Genomic DNA, 17282 nt, shown 5'->3' with positions numbered 1-17282 from the left:
ACAATTTATCGTAAATTAGAAAATACATAGTTCTTATCAGACAATGTTTGCAGGCCTTGATTTCGTTGTGACATGATTTAAACTTGATTTGTGCTGTCCTGCAAAACTAAATTAACGTATAAGGAAATGTTTCCCGCTATCTCATGTCAACCTTCATTGGTTATAGTTAACCTTCACCGAGAAAAACTTTCCTTAAAGACATGAAAAGCGCACCGAGTTGCTGGACGAAATCAAAATATACACGCCCACATCAAGTCCACGATGGTGGTAGAGACGAAAGGTGCCTTGCCTCTCGCTGCCGTCCTTGGCCACCGAAAAGCAAATGGACGTCTTAGGGGCAATGGCTAACGAAAATCGACCTACACGGACCGATATCTGCACGCTAGACACTGCCACCTCCCAGAAGAGAAAAGATCTTTCCTGAGGACCTTGGTGCTTCGTACGGAACCAGTTTCAGACGCTGATATCATGATGCAAGAATTGTGCCACCTACTGCTACAACTATCCCAAGTCATATCCACAGTAGAAAGTCTGCATAACTTATCAGTTCACGTGGGAAAAAAAGATGTTTTGACAGCTCCTAAACATATCTCATAAACAAAGAAGGCTGGTGGGATATAGTGCATTCAAGTGACCACCAGCGGTGTCGAAACCTGCGGTATTCATCTGAAAGCTAGGATTCAAGCAATTTAAAAGCGTGGCTACGTATCATCTGCTTCCTGACGTCGCGACAAAATCTTTATGCAGGGTGTTTCCGTAAGAGGGTACAAAAATTTAACAGGACATAAAGGATGCTCCACTAAACAATTTGAGGTAGGGAACTTGGGGTCGGAGAAGGCAGAGTAAAGAGGTAGTAGGAATAAAATGACAGTACTGTGTGCTTCTTTATTTACATTAGTTACAGTCAACTGCAAATACCATCACTGACACAATGAACGTACCATTTGTACTGTATCTTACAAAATGTGCTGCAACTAGCGGTCATCAACCTCATGCAAGCATGACATCGGCGAACAAGATTCTGACGCATCCTGACAAGTATCATTGGAGGATTTCGAATAACGTCACAGGCAGCTACATTACCGGCAACTAACTCCATCTCAGTATCCGCTGGGGTCTCATACACAAGTGACTTTAGGTATACCGATAGGAAATAATCAAGGCCCATCGACTAGGATCCCCCCTTCCAGTCCAGCTACAAGGAAATACTTCCTAGTAACCGGACTCGCCTTCCTAGTTTCCTTGCAGGAAATAAGGAATGTACATGTAAATAAAATAGCATGTTAGTTGTAAATAACCGTGGAAACAGTAATGCTAGACAACGAGGTAGACAAAAAATGAAATTCGGGGAAGTTCGGCCGCCAAGTACAAGTCTTATTTCATTCGACGCCACATTGCCACATTGCGTGATGAGGATGAAATGATGGTGAGGGCAACACAACATCCATTCCACGAGCAGAGAAAATCCCCCACCCGGCCTGGAATCGAACCCGGTCCCGCTTGCATGGGAGGCGAGCACGTTACCACCCAGCCTCTTTTTTTATTTAATATAGTTCGTTGCGTTTTGTCTGGGCGGACGTCACAAGACATCCGTTCAAGTTGATCGTTGACTCCTTGACTCAGTTTTTTTTACTACAGAGAGCACGCAGCCCTCTGACCGAATACGCTGAGCTACGGTGTGGGCATGTAAGCAGGCGGACAACGAGGTAGACAAGTTTACTTTCGTACCTCCTTAAGCTGGCTTCTCCGACCCTAGGTTCCCTGCCTCAAACTGTTCAGTGGAACACTCTCTATGTCGTGTTACAGTTTTACACCCTATTACGGAAACACCCTGTAACTTGTGATAGTACTTGGCTTTTATTTCAGCTTTGTTGTTAATATGAATTTGAGAGCAGCATTTCTCCTAGATGTGGCACTTTAATTTTAGTTGTTATTGCCGACTACGTTCAGAATTGGAAGTGCAGATACAGTACAGACAGAATGAATGGCTAAAAGCCTGTTGCGTATACATTTTCAATGATAGATTTTGGATCACGGGCCCCAATAATGAAATCCCACTGGAAGTGTTAGTTAGCATGTAATTGCCAGATACCAGACGAGTAGCAGCAGCAGATGAAATAGTTTAAATGTATGTAGCAGGCTCAGGTAATTTTGTGAGTTTCAAATTCATTTCGATCTCTCTGTGTGCGCGATGGCACTAGCGTCAAACGGACCGCAAACCACGCAACAGTGCCTGGTAATTGCGTCAGATATTACAGCACTCCGAGGAAAAATGGTTCAATTACAAATTATGTTTTGCAGAAATTAATTGTTAAATTAAATATTGCGATAATGAACCACATTTGCACAAAACACAGAAGGGCTTCGGCCATCGAATAATGAATGTGGAGTAGCATCATGCGCCAATTTGTGGGTGAAGAGCGTCCGAAATTTCGAATGTTGCATAACTGATATCGATATTTCAGTGAAAATTGCATCTAGCTCAGAACATTGCAGTGGTGTGATGGTACACTGCCAGAAAACGAAGAAGAGAGAATTGTCGTGAACTTAATTGTGTCTGATTTTCTCCGCAGGGCTATTTCAACGGGATGAATACTTAATAATTATTTGCTTTCCTCTCATTCGGAAGCATGAATGAGGGCCTAGTCTTAATCACAAAGCAGCACATTTTTGTAAATAATAAGAAAACAAACAATGCAAAATATAAAATCCCAAATCGTAGAACGAGTTTTTGTGGTGTCTTGAAACGGTCGCACTTGACAGTGAGCAGAAAGTCGGAAGACTCTACCAAGATAGAGTACGTAGCAAACTAGCGAAAATCGATTTTTTCACTTAAGAAACAGTTAGATTACGACGATATAAACTAAAGTTCCCATAACTAATTTCGGAAAACGACGTAATTCACTTTCATTTCGAACTTTATCATATTTGGGAAAATGCTTTAGTGGTTGATATGTTCTACGTAATACGATTCAGAGTAATCAGTACAACGCTTATTCAATTCTTAATGTCTTTAATCCATAATTTCATAGTTGTACCATTATTATTAAATACGAATATAACTCTACCTATTACGTTTTCACGCCTCTAACCGCTAAACCGATTCCGGTGATATTTAATATGGGGTAGCTTGAACCCTGAAAAAGAGCATACGCTACTTCAGAAAGTTGTATTATCTCTCTGGGTATTACTAAGATTTTTAAATGTGGTGTAGATGAATGGGATGCGAACAACGCTGGTGCGATAGTCGGCGTCCTTTAGTGATTAGAGATTATTCCGCGAAAGTGGAAATTTTACATTATGTGTGCGCGGTATATGAAAATGAGTTGCTATACCACTTCGCATACCTGCAAATTTCCTGTGGAGACGTGTTGTTCTTGTGGTTTTCAGTCCAGACACTGGTTTGATGCAACTCTCCATGCTACTCTATCCTGTGCAAGTTTCTTCATCTCCTAGGACCTACTGCAACCTACATCCCTCTGAATCTGCTTAGTATATTCATTTTTTGGTCTCCCTGTTTGACTTTTACCATCCACGCTGCCCTCCAATACTAAACTGGTGATCCCTCGATACCTCATAACATGTCCTACCAACAGATCCCTTCTTCTACTCAAGTTGTGCAGCAAATATCTGTTCTCTCCAATTCTATTCAATACCTCCTTATTAGTTATGTGATCTACCCATCTAATCTTCTGTATTCTTCTGTAGCACCACATTTCGAAAGCTTCTATTCTCTTCTTGTCTAAACTATTTATCCTACGCGTTTCACTTCCATACATGGCTACACTCCACATAAATATTTTCAGATACGACTTCCTGACACTTAAATATCTCTTACACAATATTGCCTCATGTGTTCCAACCTTACTACGGAATCCAAACTGATGTTCCCCGAGGTCGGTTTCTGTCAGTTTTTCTTGTCTGAAGAGAATTCGTGATAGTATTTTGCAGCTGTGTTTCATTAAACTGATAGTTCGGTAATTTTCGCATCTGTCAACCCCTGCTTTCTTTGGGCTAATTATTGTATTGAGGGTATTTCGCCTGTCTCAAACATCTTTCTCACCTGATGGTAGTGCTGCGATAGCTTCTCGAACCCAGCATACCTCGCAGCAATCTCATGTCCGCCAGAACTTGGATGCAGAACGTCAGGCGGCCTTAAGAGCTAGAGGAGGAGGATATTAGTGTTTAACGTCCCGTCGACAGCGAGGTCATTAGAGACGGAGCGCAAGCTCGTCTTAGGGAAGGATGGGGAAGGAAATCGGCCGTGCCCTTTCAAAGGAACCATCCCGGCATTTGCCTGACGCGATTTAGGGAAATCACGGAAAACCTAAATCAGGATGGCCGGAGACGGGATTGAACCGTCGTCCTCCCGAATGCGAGTCCAGTGTGTAAGAGCTAGAGACACATCATATTAGACACGAGCCCGTCGCATTTTAGATGCTGAACATCATGCGTCTGTTACAGCTTCCGAGACGCACAGCCTCATTTAAGGACTGTGCGACGAATAGAAAGACGTCGTACCTTTACATGGCGAATCTGGGAGGCTTATGGTCAGGGTGCATTGGAATATGATCTTTTAACTGACTATGTTACTTATAAATTAGTCATCTCTGTGGGGTGGATCAAAATTATATTGCAGTGAAATGGAAGATAGAAACGGTTAGTACGTGTTTCTCTGGTGGCAAAGTCTCTCATCCAGTACCAGGAGTGCCAAAGGAACCCCTAAATTCTCTAATTCTTTACGAATGCATTGAATCGAGGCACTTTTTAACTACAGTAAATACGGTGCATGGTTTCAGATTCGATATGCCCCAAAATAGAAACACATTCGTTATGTACCTGCATACAGGCCCTGCATACTTTTTTATGTACATGTCTCTTCACCACTATATACAGAGATGCTTATGAATTGCTATCTTAGCTGCTCCCATCATTCATCATAATAAGACTACTGATACGCGAGCGCAGCTGCGGGTAACAGTTAGTGTAAGATATAACACTGTTATCATATTGACTGTGACGCAAAATATATAGAATGGCTGGTTAAGTATAAGAGAGTGCCGATGGCCACAAACTTTTGAAGGTTGCAGCAGTGCCTATAATGGAAGTCCTTCTGATACACATTTATAATTACACATCATCACTAGATGAATCACGGTTTGGGCGACAACTCGTGAAACATGTTTATGGTGTCATCTGCCTCACCCATTAGACAACCAAGCTTCGTATTGTGAACACCTCACACATATGTAAGGGATCATCTTCTTTGTCCGTAAGATAACTGAGTTTCATATTCTTATTGATACAGTAGATGCCTCCATACATATTTGTGACGTTTTGTCACGAAAACATTTATTAATCTGAAGATGATGTATAGGTAGGATTGTTTGGGAAAGGAGACCAGAAAACGAGGTCATCGGTCTCATCGGATTAGGAAGGATCGGGAATGAAGTCGGCCGTGCCCTTTCAAAGGAATCATCCCGGCATTTGCCTGGAGCGATTTAGGGAAATCACGGGAAACCTAAATCAGGATGGCTGGACGCGGGATTGAACCGTCCTCCTCCCGAATGCGAGTCCAGGGTCTAACCCCTGCGCCACCTCGTTCGGTGATGATGTATGTATGACTCGAAAGTAGATGCCTCCATACAAATTTATGACATTTCTTCACGAAAACACTTATTAATCGGATGGTGATGTATGAATCGAAACTCGTAATTAAAGGAAGTGGTAACCTCACAATCTGTGACTTCCACGTGTTTTATAGCATCCTTCGCACTACCACAACCTTCAAATTACGTAAAAATGGGTGCATACCTCTTACGTGACTTCACGTCAAACCTCAACTGTAATCTTATCAGTTGTCAATGTCAATGAAATTTAACAAGAACCACATAACATAAGATATTATTTTATTTTATTTCGAAGGCTAGCAGTTTCGGCATTTCTCTATGCCATCTTCAGACACCATATGCATCTCTCCAAATAAGACGAAAATATCATATAGAGTCATAAATCTCTGGATGTCATGAATTCAGTCGGCACACTAGTGCTTCATTCGAAGACTTGATAGTAAAAAAGTTGCTGTCAAACAAATATAAGAAATTTTCGTTTTATTTGGAGAGATGCATAAGAGGACTGAAGATGGCTCAGCCAAATGCTGAAACTGGTAGACTTCAAAATAAAATAACATCTTAAGTTACATGGCCTGTTGGTAAATTCCATTGACATTGACAATTACTTCATCAGTCGATGACCACTGTCCATGATGGACTAACAGAGACAAACTTATAGGGTGGATGAAACAATAAATAAAATAAAATAAATGAATGAACCATGCCCGCTGATGCAGTGACGCTTGGGAACAGGTAGCAGGCGATTACATCTAAATCTGTGTATGCACACACACATACTTGGCGGATAAGGGCGTGGTGGAAGGTACTCAGCAAGTAGCACATATCTGAGTTTCTGCCCATTCCAGTCGTGTATGCAGTGGGGGAAGAATTACGGCTTCGATGTTTCATAGCTTTCCGTATTCCCATTCTTATCGCTGTTAGTTAAAACGGCGATGGTTGACGACCAACAGTTTTAGTCTGCTATGAACTCAAGCTGAACAGGCCCATAGCCTGCTCCATGTGACCTTAGGTAGCGTCGGTCTTGTGGACAGAGCAGGACCAGCGTCTGTGACTGGTCGAGGGTGTTCCAGTGTGTTCCCAACGTTAACTCATTTTCTGTCTGGGCGCCTTTGCCGTGGCGCACCGGGCTCTACTTAGAGCCACCCTTGCTTCGAATACATCCGCCAGTCCAGTTCGGATTCTTTCCGTTGTGTTCCCGTGTCTTCTCTCTTAAATAACGCCACAATCTGCAGTTACTTATCATTTCCATAGTCAATGCCCTCCTCGGTCGGATGTTTCATCAGGGCATGGCCCTGTTCTTCTGTTTCATTTCTCTTTAATCCCTTATCGGCAACTGGCGTAGCGCAAGCTGATTCGCTAGCGTAGACTCTATGGTCTGCACATTTTTTTAAATTTTTCTTTAATCGAATTTTTATGTTGCACACACACTGTAACACCTTCTAAGCTCCACACTCTAAAGATAGTCATAAAAGCATTGTCTTTGCCGAACGTACATCTGATCAAAAAGCGACTCTGGAAAGTTTATGTTAATCATATTTTTTGCGTTCTTGTGGTGGTGTAACCACAGAAACTTTATCCCCTGACACAGCTTTCACCGAGAAGTGAAATATCACATTTTATACATCTGCCTTTAAATTTTTTTTAATATGACGAAATATTTTCTTAAAAACTTTTATCCGTTAGTGACTGAATTTCCAAAAATTCTAAAACACTTGTACCTTTTTATTTCTGAATGAGAAACGAAATACCTGCTTTCGTACTTCTAGCTTCAAAAATGCCTTATTACCGAGATATATTATAAAAGAACTTTCCCAGTTTCACCGCCATAGGGGCTCAATTTCCAACAACAGTGAAACACAATCTTAATTTCCAACCAAGAATCCAAATTGCTGTTTCCATATATTTAGCTTTAAAAATGCTTTCATAATTAATTATTATATGTAACAGCCCCTTAAGTGTTGAATTTCCAAAAGCACTGAAACACTTTCTTATTTTATATAACCGAGAAATGAAATATCAGGTTTCATAGATCTATTTTTAAAAATACTTGAGTAGTTCTTTATTAATAATTTATTTTCAAAAACCTTTCTCCCATTATTTTACGCTCATAGGGGTTAAATATCAGTAAATCCTCAGAGATGTATTTCTTTATTGCTAGCCGAGAAACCAAATACTGATTTTCGCATGTCTCGCTTCAAAATTGCCTTAATTGCGTCCGTTTTTCAAAAAAAGAAAGAAACATTTCATCTCGTATTTCGCACACTTAGGGGTGGAATTTCGACGAATTGCCTCTTAAACGGCGCCTGCAGTATAACATTAACATCCTCTTCAAATTTCAAGTTTCTACCCTTGGTGGTTTGGGCTGGACGACGATGAGCCCGTGAGTGAGTCAACCTGTCGGGACATTGGATTTTATATGAAGGGTGTTTCACAATTCATGTTACAGACTTCTAGAAGTTGTAGAGGGAACTTAGTAGATCAACTTTTACATGGGAATGCACGTCCGGAAATGATCTTTTTTGCAAGGAAAAAAGAGCTACTCACTCGTGCGCTAGATGTTTCTTGCGCTGTTCGCGTGTTATGGTAGGCTATCCACATTCATGCATGGTACAATGACGCAATGTCACCTGATGCCCCGTGTTTCCATCAGCCTTGTTTTCATACTTGCCGGTAATGCGTCAGTTGACGTGACGGTGACTAGTATTCCAGCAACAGGATGCCTGAGCACATGTCTGCAGAGTAAACCGGTATGTCGTTAATTTACGGTGAATCTCGTAGTAATTCTTCCGCCACACACCGTCAGGTGGATTGCGGAGTATGGATGTAGATGTAGAATGGAAGAGAAACTCAACGTCACGAGTACTTTGCAAATCGTGTGACACCATCTCATTCCGTATTTGCCAGAGTAGAACAATGGGTGCGACAAAGTGGGAAATGCACAAGCGATAGAGCAAACTGTGGTGTTCCAAGAAGGCAGCGCAATGTCGTATTAGAAGAGGAAGTGCTTCATCAAGGTGAACAGAACTCATCTACGAGTACTCGAACCAATGCACGTGACTTGCATGTGTCTCAGTCGTCTGTCTGGCGTGTTATGCACGAACAGGAACTCAATCCGTATCACCCTTACAAGGAACGCGCCGTACTCGCGGCGGATTTTGTGCCACCTGTCAATTTCTGTACTTGGTTGTCGCGCCGTAGTGTAGATTGCCCTCAGACGAATTTTGTTCAGCGACGAAACGCATTTCAACAATCAAGGTGTTTTGAATGTGCGAAAGAGCCACATTTGGAGTCAAGAAAACCACAAGGCCACGCGTACACGAAGATTTCAGGACACCTTCGGCATCGACATCTGGTCAGGTATCTGCGATTGTCGCGTGACGGGGCCGTACATCCTAACAGGTGTCAGGCACTTGATCTTCCTGCACCAAGTGCTGGACGAATTTTTAGGAAATATGCCACTGGACATTCTGCACGAATTGAGGTTCTAGGAAGATACCGCGGCAATACATTTCGCAGTTCGAGCCAGAAATTTTTTGAACGTCGTCTACGGGGACAGTTGGATCGGTCGAGGTGGACCACATGATTGGCTACTATGATACCTTGATATAACCCCTTTGGACCTTCCCTTGCGGGGCCACACGAAGAGTGTTGTTTCTGAGATCCCTGTCCAGTTAGACGAAGATCTGGTTGCATGGATCACGACTGCGGCAATAGTGAATGAGCATATACCACACATGTTGGACAAAGTGAACTTGCCTGACTGCAGCGAACTTGGTGGTCTTCGTATCGAAATGCTGTTGTAATATCATAGGAAATAGTAGTGAAATCTGTACATCTTGCTTTCTTTGTAACATGAAAACGAGCCGTTTCCACATATGGGTTAAAATCTAAAACTGGACCTACTAACTCCCCTCTGCAACCTCTAAAAGTGTTTAACATGAATTCTGAAACACCCTATATATAGGTATTTAAACAGAATGTTCTCAAAATTTTGTATTTGCGATTATGGGGTTACTTGTAGATCTACCAGGTTTTGCTAATTCCTTTCAACGCATTCAATATTCGACATTAATGCTGTAAGTGGTACTGGTAAGCATACGAGTATATACCACGGGTCCGTTAAGCTGTTTATTACTTTATTTGGTACAAATTTGCGATTATATTGCTATTAATATATTCATAAAGGTTTCTCTAACAACTACGAACATGATTGCTTTTATTATTGCACTGGTTTGCTGTATGCCACAGATGGATTGGAAGAATTTCTACTGTATTTATTATCATTTTTATGTTTCTAATTTCGTGGGCTTCAGATATTAGCTAGCAAGTGAGTAATGGTATGAATATTTACGGATAGTCTTTGAGGCACTCATCTCAAGAGCAGGGTTTGTGTTCAAGTAGCATTTGTTTCCTGTAGATTGACACTTCTGATGTCTCCTGACATAACCGACGGGAAGTTAAACTCACATTAACATTTCCTATATTATAAAGCACACAATCAATATGGGGGTCCTTTATTAGCATATTTGTAGCTAGTTTTCTTCCTCGCCTTTCACGTAAGGAAAGCGATTCTCACCAATTTATTTCCTAGTTACATCCATTCACCCTTAAATATCCTCGATAATTTTAGCCGCTGAGTTAATGTACACTATTTCCACTGACAGTTCACCTCCAGGAAAATGCATAAAACATGCAACATGAAGAAAATAGTATTTGCACACATTTCGGTATTATTTACTCCTCTTTGTATAATGTTTATAGTTACAGGGATCATACCGATATTCGTAAATATTACTTTTAGATCTAAGCGATTTGTCACTGAGGTCGCATAGTTCTATGATACATAAAATTTTGAGTGGCTGCGTATTGAACTGACCGGAAGACGTTACAGAACAGCATGCAGAAGTTTCGGAATTTGCAGGAGACTCTGATGCACATAGTGTAGCAACTGTTTCTACAGTTTCGGACACTAACACATTAAGACTGTAAGGGTGGTAGTCTGGGTAATACAGCATCAAGTGAACCAGTTAGTGAAACGTCCAGTACAGATGCAGCACGTATGGTACACAGTTTCAAGAATCGTTTTACGTAAGTCGCGGAACTGACATCGATTCTGAAGTGGTTACAAATGTGAATAATAAGCATGGTCCAAAACTGGTTGTGAACCACACTTCTTTGGGAAATCTCTTCCTGCTGCACAGAGGTAGTTACGCTGCTAATTTCCTATAGATATTTCAAACTTACCAACGAAACTACCATGTACAATCTCGTGTTCCTGATTCATTCGTATGAATATTCACCACCCCAAAATCGATGCTGGACTTAGGAATATATAATAAATTAAGTAGTTTTATCGATTAGGTCTACCATTTCGAGAGAGTACGCACTGACCACTCAGTATCTCATTCCTGTTGTTGTTGTGGTTTCAGTCCAGAGACTGATTTGATGCGGCTCTCTATGCTACTCTATCCTGTGCAAGCTTCTTTATCTCCAAGTAACTACTGCAACCTTCTGAATCTGCTTAGTGTAACCATCTCTTGGTCTCCCTCTACCATTTTTACCCTTCACGCTGCATCCAATACTAAGTTGCTGATCCCTTTATGCCTCAGAACATGTCCTACCAACCGATAAATTCTTCTAGTCAAGTTGTCCCACAAGTTCCTCTTTTCCCCAGTTCTATTCAGTACCTGCACATTAGTTACGTGATGTACCCATCTAATCTTTAGCATTCTTCTACAGAACCACATTTCGAAAGCTTCTATTCTCTTTTTGTCTAAACTGTTTATCTTCCTTCTTTAACTTCCACTCATGGCTACACTCCATAGAAATACTTTCAGAACAGACTTCCTGATACCATCTATACTCGATGTTACCTTTCCTTGCCATTGGCAATCTACAGTTTATACACTCTCTACTTCGACCATCATTAGTTATTTTGTTTTCCAAACAGCAAAACTCATTTACTAATTTAAGGGTCTCATTTCCTAATTTAATTTCCTCAGCATCACCTGATCTAATTTCACTACATTCTATTATCCACGTTTTGCTTTTGTTCATCTGACATCCTCCTTTCAAGACTCTGTCCATTCCTTTCAACTGCTCTTCCAAGTCCTATTTCATTGTTATGCTCGATCAAACATTTTTCCCACTTACAGCGTTAGTTACATGGATAGTGCGGATACCGCTCTTTTGATTGGCGGTGTACTGCCAAACTCACCGGCCAGTACGCGCCTGTTGGGGTCGCTGATGTAGAGGAACTTGTTGATGACGTGCTGGGGCGCGTCCAGCCACTTTGCGGCGTCTCCCGCGTGCACGGCCTGGTGCGCCAGGTACAGGAACAGCGGCCTCTGCACGTCGTGCTGCAGGATCAGACGCTCCGCCTCCTCTGTGAAGACGTCCGTCGCGTACCGGCCAGCGAACTCCCAGGCGGTCGTCATGTTGCTGTGCATGTCGTAGCCCGCGCCGATGTCCTGCACGGAAACAAGCAGTTCTCCTCTGGGGATTGAGCAATCGTGACGTAGTCATTCCGCAACGTAAAGCAGTCACTTGTGACTGGCACTTCTTTGTATAGTCAGTCAGGGTTACAAGTATTGAACTGTATGAAAACAAAGATAAATTATTTACAAACTACGGCGTGCACACAACATGTAAACGTCACTTTTCCAGTGTTAGGTTATGACGCATTCGATAAGCCTGCCATCCTTGGCGATGATGTGGCGCAGACGAAAAGCGACATTTTGTATGACACGCTGAAGTGTCGCAACATCGATGCTGTCGATTACCTCCTGATTGACTGTTTTCAGTTCAACAACGGTTTTGAAGTTATTGCTGTACACCTTGTCTTTAATATAACTCCACAAAAAGGAGTCACATCTGCCAAATCCGGAGAATACGGCGGCCAATCGTGGCCCATGTCAAAGGCCTTTGGGTACCCCAGAGCCATAATGCAGCCCCAAAGTGCCCCTCCAGGACATCAAACACTCTCCTGCTTCGACAGGGTCGATCTCCGTCTTGCATGAAACACAGCTTGTCGAAATCAGGGTCACTTTGGATAATGGGGATGAAATCACCTTCCAAAACCTTCACTTACCGTACGGCGGTCACTGTGCTATCAAGGAGTATCGCAACGATTATTCCGTGACTGGACATTGCACACACAGTCACCCGTCGAGGGTGAAGAGACTTCTCGATCGTGAAATGCGTATTCACAGTCACCCAGATGCACCAGTTTTGCTTATTGACGAACTCATCAACATGAAAGTGAGCTTCGTCGATAAGACAAACTATATGTACATACTAATTCCCATCATTCTCCGCGGCCAACCGTACAATTCGAACGTCCTAACGCAAACCGTTCAAAAGTATAGTTCAATAATTGTCACTTTGTATATATAATGTTTCCGAAGCGAAAGTAAATACTTCAGAACGTAGTACTGTTGTGTCTAGATAAGACAGCCTAGACACAATGAGAGGAAGCCGAAAGGCACGCGCTAAGTTAAAGCAGGATGGCGTGAGGTCTGAAACAGGATACGTAATGAATGCTATAAAGAAAAGTACGTAGCTTCTGGAATACTTAACTTTTAATCCATCCATTTTGGTACATCTGGAGATTGTGGCGATACAAGTGAGACTCTTTAGATACATGCAATGTTACTAATGGCGCCTTGCTAGGTCGTAGCCACTGACTTAGCTGAAGGCTATTCTAACTATTGGCTCGGCTAATGAGCAATGCTTCGTCCATGTAGTCGCTAGCAAAGTCGTCCGTACAACTGGGGCGAGTGCTAGTCCGCATCTCGAGACCTGCCTTGTGGTGGCGCTCGGTCTGCGATCACACAGTGGCGACACGCGGGTCCGACATGTACTAATGGACCGCGGCCGATTTAAAGCTACCACCTAGCAAGTGTGGTGTCTGGCTGTTACACCACATTCCTCCCCCGCAAATCGGCGAACGGTCGTGTTATAAGGCTTCCGCCCGCCGTGGGGAGGACCCTATGTTGACGTATGCGACGAAGTGGGGAGCCTAACAGCAGGCGAGGCTGTGCCACCCGCACCCGGCCATTCGGTCCGAGGGGATCTAGGAAACGCCTGAAAACCTAGTCCAGGGTGCACGTCAACATGCGGTGTATGCGCCCGTAAAGAGACAGGAGGGGCCGAAGGGTCGACCTCCATTGCGTCGGGGTATCCGACGCGCGATGACGCCATGTGGTCCGGAGCGGGCAAGAGCTCCAAGGCGGAGGACAGCTGGGCACGGGAAGCGATCGGCGGCGCGTGACCCAGGGAGGCGCTTGGCGGCTGCAGCGAAGCGTCCACTGCGGACGGCGCCAGCGGGAGAACAGGCGGCGGCGGCGGCGGCGGCGGCTGCGGCGGCGCGTCGCCATGGGGCAAAATGGAAGGCATCGTCGGTAACACCTGGGGATGAGGCGAGCCAGTAGATGGGTCCCCAGGGCGCTGACCGGAAGGCACCGTCGCTGAAAGCAGACGGGGAGCGGCAGAACCCATGCGACGACAGAGGCGCAGCTGATTGAGATGCCGACGCACCTCACCAGAGGCCCCCAAAACCAAATACATCGCGCGGCCGAGGCAGCGAAGATGCGCCCTGCGAGCCAACGCCGTGAACCTTGATAGTTGCGATAGAATACAACGTCGCCTGGAGCAAAAGCAGAAGTCTGCCGCTGCACAGGAACCTGATGCGGCGGGTGCAGCAAAGACATCAAGGTTCGATGAGGACGACCGTGGAGCAACTCAGCCGGCGAGCGACCATCTCGGGGCTGAGAGCGATACGATGACAAAAACAGCCACAACGCGTCCTCCCGAGAATGCGACTCTTTCAACTTTAACATCTGTGACTTGAAAGTCCGGACCAATAGTTCAGCGGCACCGTTTGACTGAGGCGAAAACGGCGCGGATGTCAGATGTTGAATACCATTGGCCTTGCAGAAAAACTGAAATTCTGCAGACATGAATTGTGGGCCATTGTCAGAAACAATAGTCTGTGGAAGGCCTTCAATGCAAAAGATAGCAGACAACGCTTGGTTGGTGGCAGTTGACATCGTGGAAGACATCCGGACAACAAAAGGAAAATTACTGAACGCATCTACCAGAACCAACCATCGAGCATTCCAGAATGGACCAGCAAAATCAATGTGCAAGCGTTGCCAAGGGGAAGTGGCTTGTGGCAATGCAAAGACTTACCGTGGCGGTGCGGATTGTTGTTCGGCACATGCCATGCAAGAAGAGCACATATTCGTAATCGCAGCATCGATGCCGAACCAAGTACAGTGCTGATGAGCAAGTTGTTTCGTTCACACTATACCCCAATGTCCTTGGTGAAGAAGCCGTAAAACAGAGGACTGTAACGAACGTGGGACCACGACTCTGGACTGAACATTATCAGAACGCAACAACAAAACACCTCGTCGAACAAAAAGTCTCTCCTTGTGAGCAGAAAATCGGCGAACCAACGGATCCTCGATCCGAGACTTTGACAAAGGCCATTGCGTAGCAACAAAACGCAAAACGGTAGCAAGGACAGGGTCAGCAGATATGGCTGTAGCTACACGACGAAAATCAATCGGAAACGATTCGACCACGTCATCAGTTTCCGCATCAATGAACATGCAAGCAAGTTCAGATGAATCGAATGCTCCATCCTCAGCAACAGGCAAATGGGACAACGCATCGGCGTTTCCGTGCTTAGCAGTGGACCGATACAAGATATCGTAGCGGTACTGTGAGAGGAAAATAGACCAGCGAATGAATTTCTGCTCTGTACAAGGAGGTACAGGCTTGTTCGGATGAAAAAGCGACGTCAATGGTTTGTGGTCGGTGATGATGGTAAAGTGACGACCATACAAGAAATCGTGAAACTTAGTAACACCAAACACGAGAGCCAAATCTTCTTTCTCGATTTGTGAATAATTTCTTTGCGCAGATGAGAGCAATTTGGATGCAAAGGTAATAGGGCGATCATGCGACCCATCTCTGTGCGCAAGCACAGCACCGATCCCGAAATCCGATGCATCTACCATCAGCAAAAGGGGTTTCTGGGGATCGAATGGCGTAAGGCAAGTATTTGAAAGCAACGCCGATTTCAACTGGCGAAAAGCGCGTTCGCATTCCGTCGTCCAGACGAACGGAACACCTGTACGGCATAAGCGATGAAGCGGAGCTGAAAGGGAAGACGCATTGCGCACATGCACTCACACCTTGTGATGCTAAATCGTGTAATGTTCTTGCAACATCATCATGCAGTGCGTGAGGAACATGACCGCTCTGAAAAATTTCGGTTGCGCGTTTACTTTCAGTTCCAAATGTGCTTCATAGTTTTTAGCGCAACCTAAGCCCGGTGCAAAAATGTCTGTAAATTCTTCACACAGACGAGAAACACTGGCGGAAGGCACAGTCTGGTTCACAGATAGGACCTGATTTACGATAGACATGTTAAACAACTGAAATAAATCTAAACCAAACAAGTTCACTGCAGTATAAGAACGAAGAAAGTAAAATCACACAAGTTTTGTTTGTCCCTTGTATGTTGCAAGAGGAGTGAACTGTCCTAACACAGGGATATTCTGACCTGAATAACTATTTAACTTAACATTTGCGGCACACAACGGAGGTTTGCCCAGTTGTTTGTACGTGTCGCGATTGATCAATGAAACTGCAGCTCCGGTATCGAGCTGGAATGGTATGACCTTGCCATTAAAGTCCAAATCTACAAAAAGTTTATTGTCCTGCTGACGACAAGAGCGACTGTCTCGTGCAATTTTAACTGATACAGGTACAGCATCACTTGCTAATTGACGTGTTTTTCGGCGACGTCGACGCACACTTTGTGGGGAACGAACACAGTCACAGTTAGAGACAGTGGCACTGGACGAAGTGGAATTAACTACATGAATGTCCATGGGCGAAGGTTCACGAGCCTGAGTATTCATGGTTCGATTCCGGCGCGAAGCAAAGGGCCTGGAATGGTTGTGAGTGTCTGATCTGAGCTTTTTCCGGCAAACACTTTGAACATGTCCTTTCTTATTACAGAAAAAGCAAATAGCTTGGCGTGTCGGGCAATTTTCATGCGAATGTCTAGTAGCACACCGCGGGCATGATTTCACTGCATTTGTATGCTTGCGCGGCACACGTGGTTTAGAGCGTGGCGGCAGCTGCGCGGACGTGTGCGAGGGCAGTTTATCGGTCCGTGCAGCGCGCCCGGCGGGCCGGTTAATGTGAGGTTAATGTGACACACGGCTGGCGAAGTTGCAAATGATTCCTGAGCAAAGTCAAGCGTGTCTTGTCTATCCAATATGTCTATCACTTGCTGAATGGAGGGATTAACTAGTTTCAAAATCTGTTCCCGTATACGAACAGCAGAAACGTTCTGTGCAATTGCATCACGTACCATAGTATCTGAATAAGGGAGTCCACATTCACACTCAAAAGCACAATCCCTTGTAAGGCCTCACAATGTTGCAACCCCTCCCTATTAGTTTGACCGGCCGTACGTTTTGTACGAAAGAACGTATACCTTTTTGCAACTACATTAACTGCTTCCTTGAAATAGGCATCTAAAGCAGACAAAATTTCTTCGTAGGACAGAGTTGCTACGTCGCGTCGGGGAAATAATTTCACTATCACACGGTACGTTTGCACCCC

The 17282-nt window shown here is 44.1% G+C and overlaps 1 protein-coding gene across 1 annotated transcript in view; it reads right to left on the bottom strand.

The window, feature by feature from the left end:
- Positions 1 to 17282, bottom strand: part of LOC124605899 (arylsulfatase B-like) — a 91533-nt gene that overhangs the window by 17469 nt on the left and 56782 nt on the right. The window contains exon 4 of the mRNA XM_047137845.1: positions 11851 to 12103. Coding sequence (XP_046993801.1) covers positions 11851 to 12103 — 253 coding nt within the window. The remainder of the gene's footprint in view (positions 1 to 11850; positions 12104 to 17282) is intronic.

The sequence above is a fragment of the Schistocerca americana genome, chromosome 3 (genome assembly GCF_021461395.2).
Source record: "Schistocerca americana isolate TAMUIC-IGC-003095 chromosome 3, iqSchAmer2.1, whole genome shotgun sequence".
Classification (NCBI taxonomy): domain Eukaryota; kingdom Metazoa; phylum Arthropoda; class Insecta; order Orthoptera; family Acrididae; genus Schistocerca; species Schistocerca americana.
This window is presented reverse-complemented; position numbering and strand designations above follow the sequence as displayed.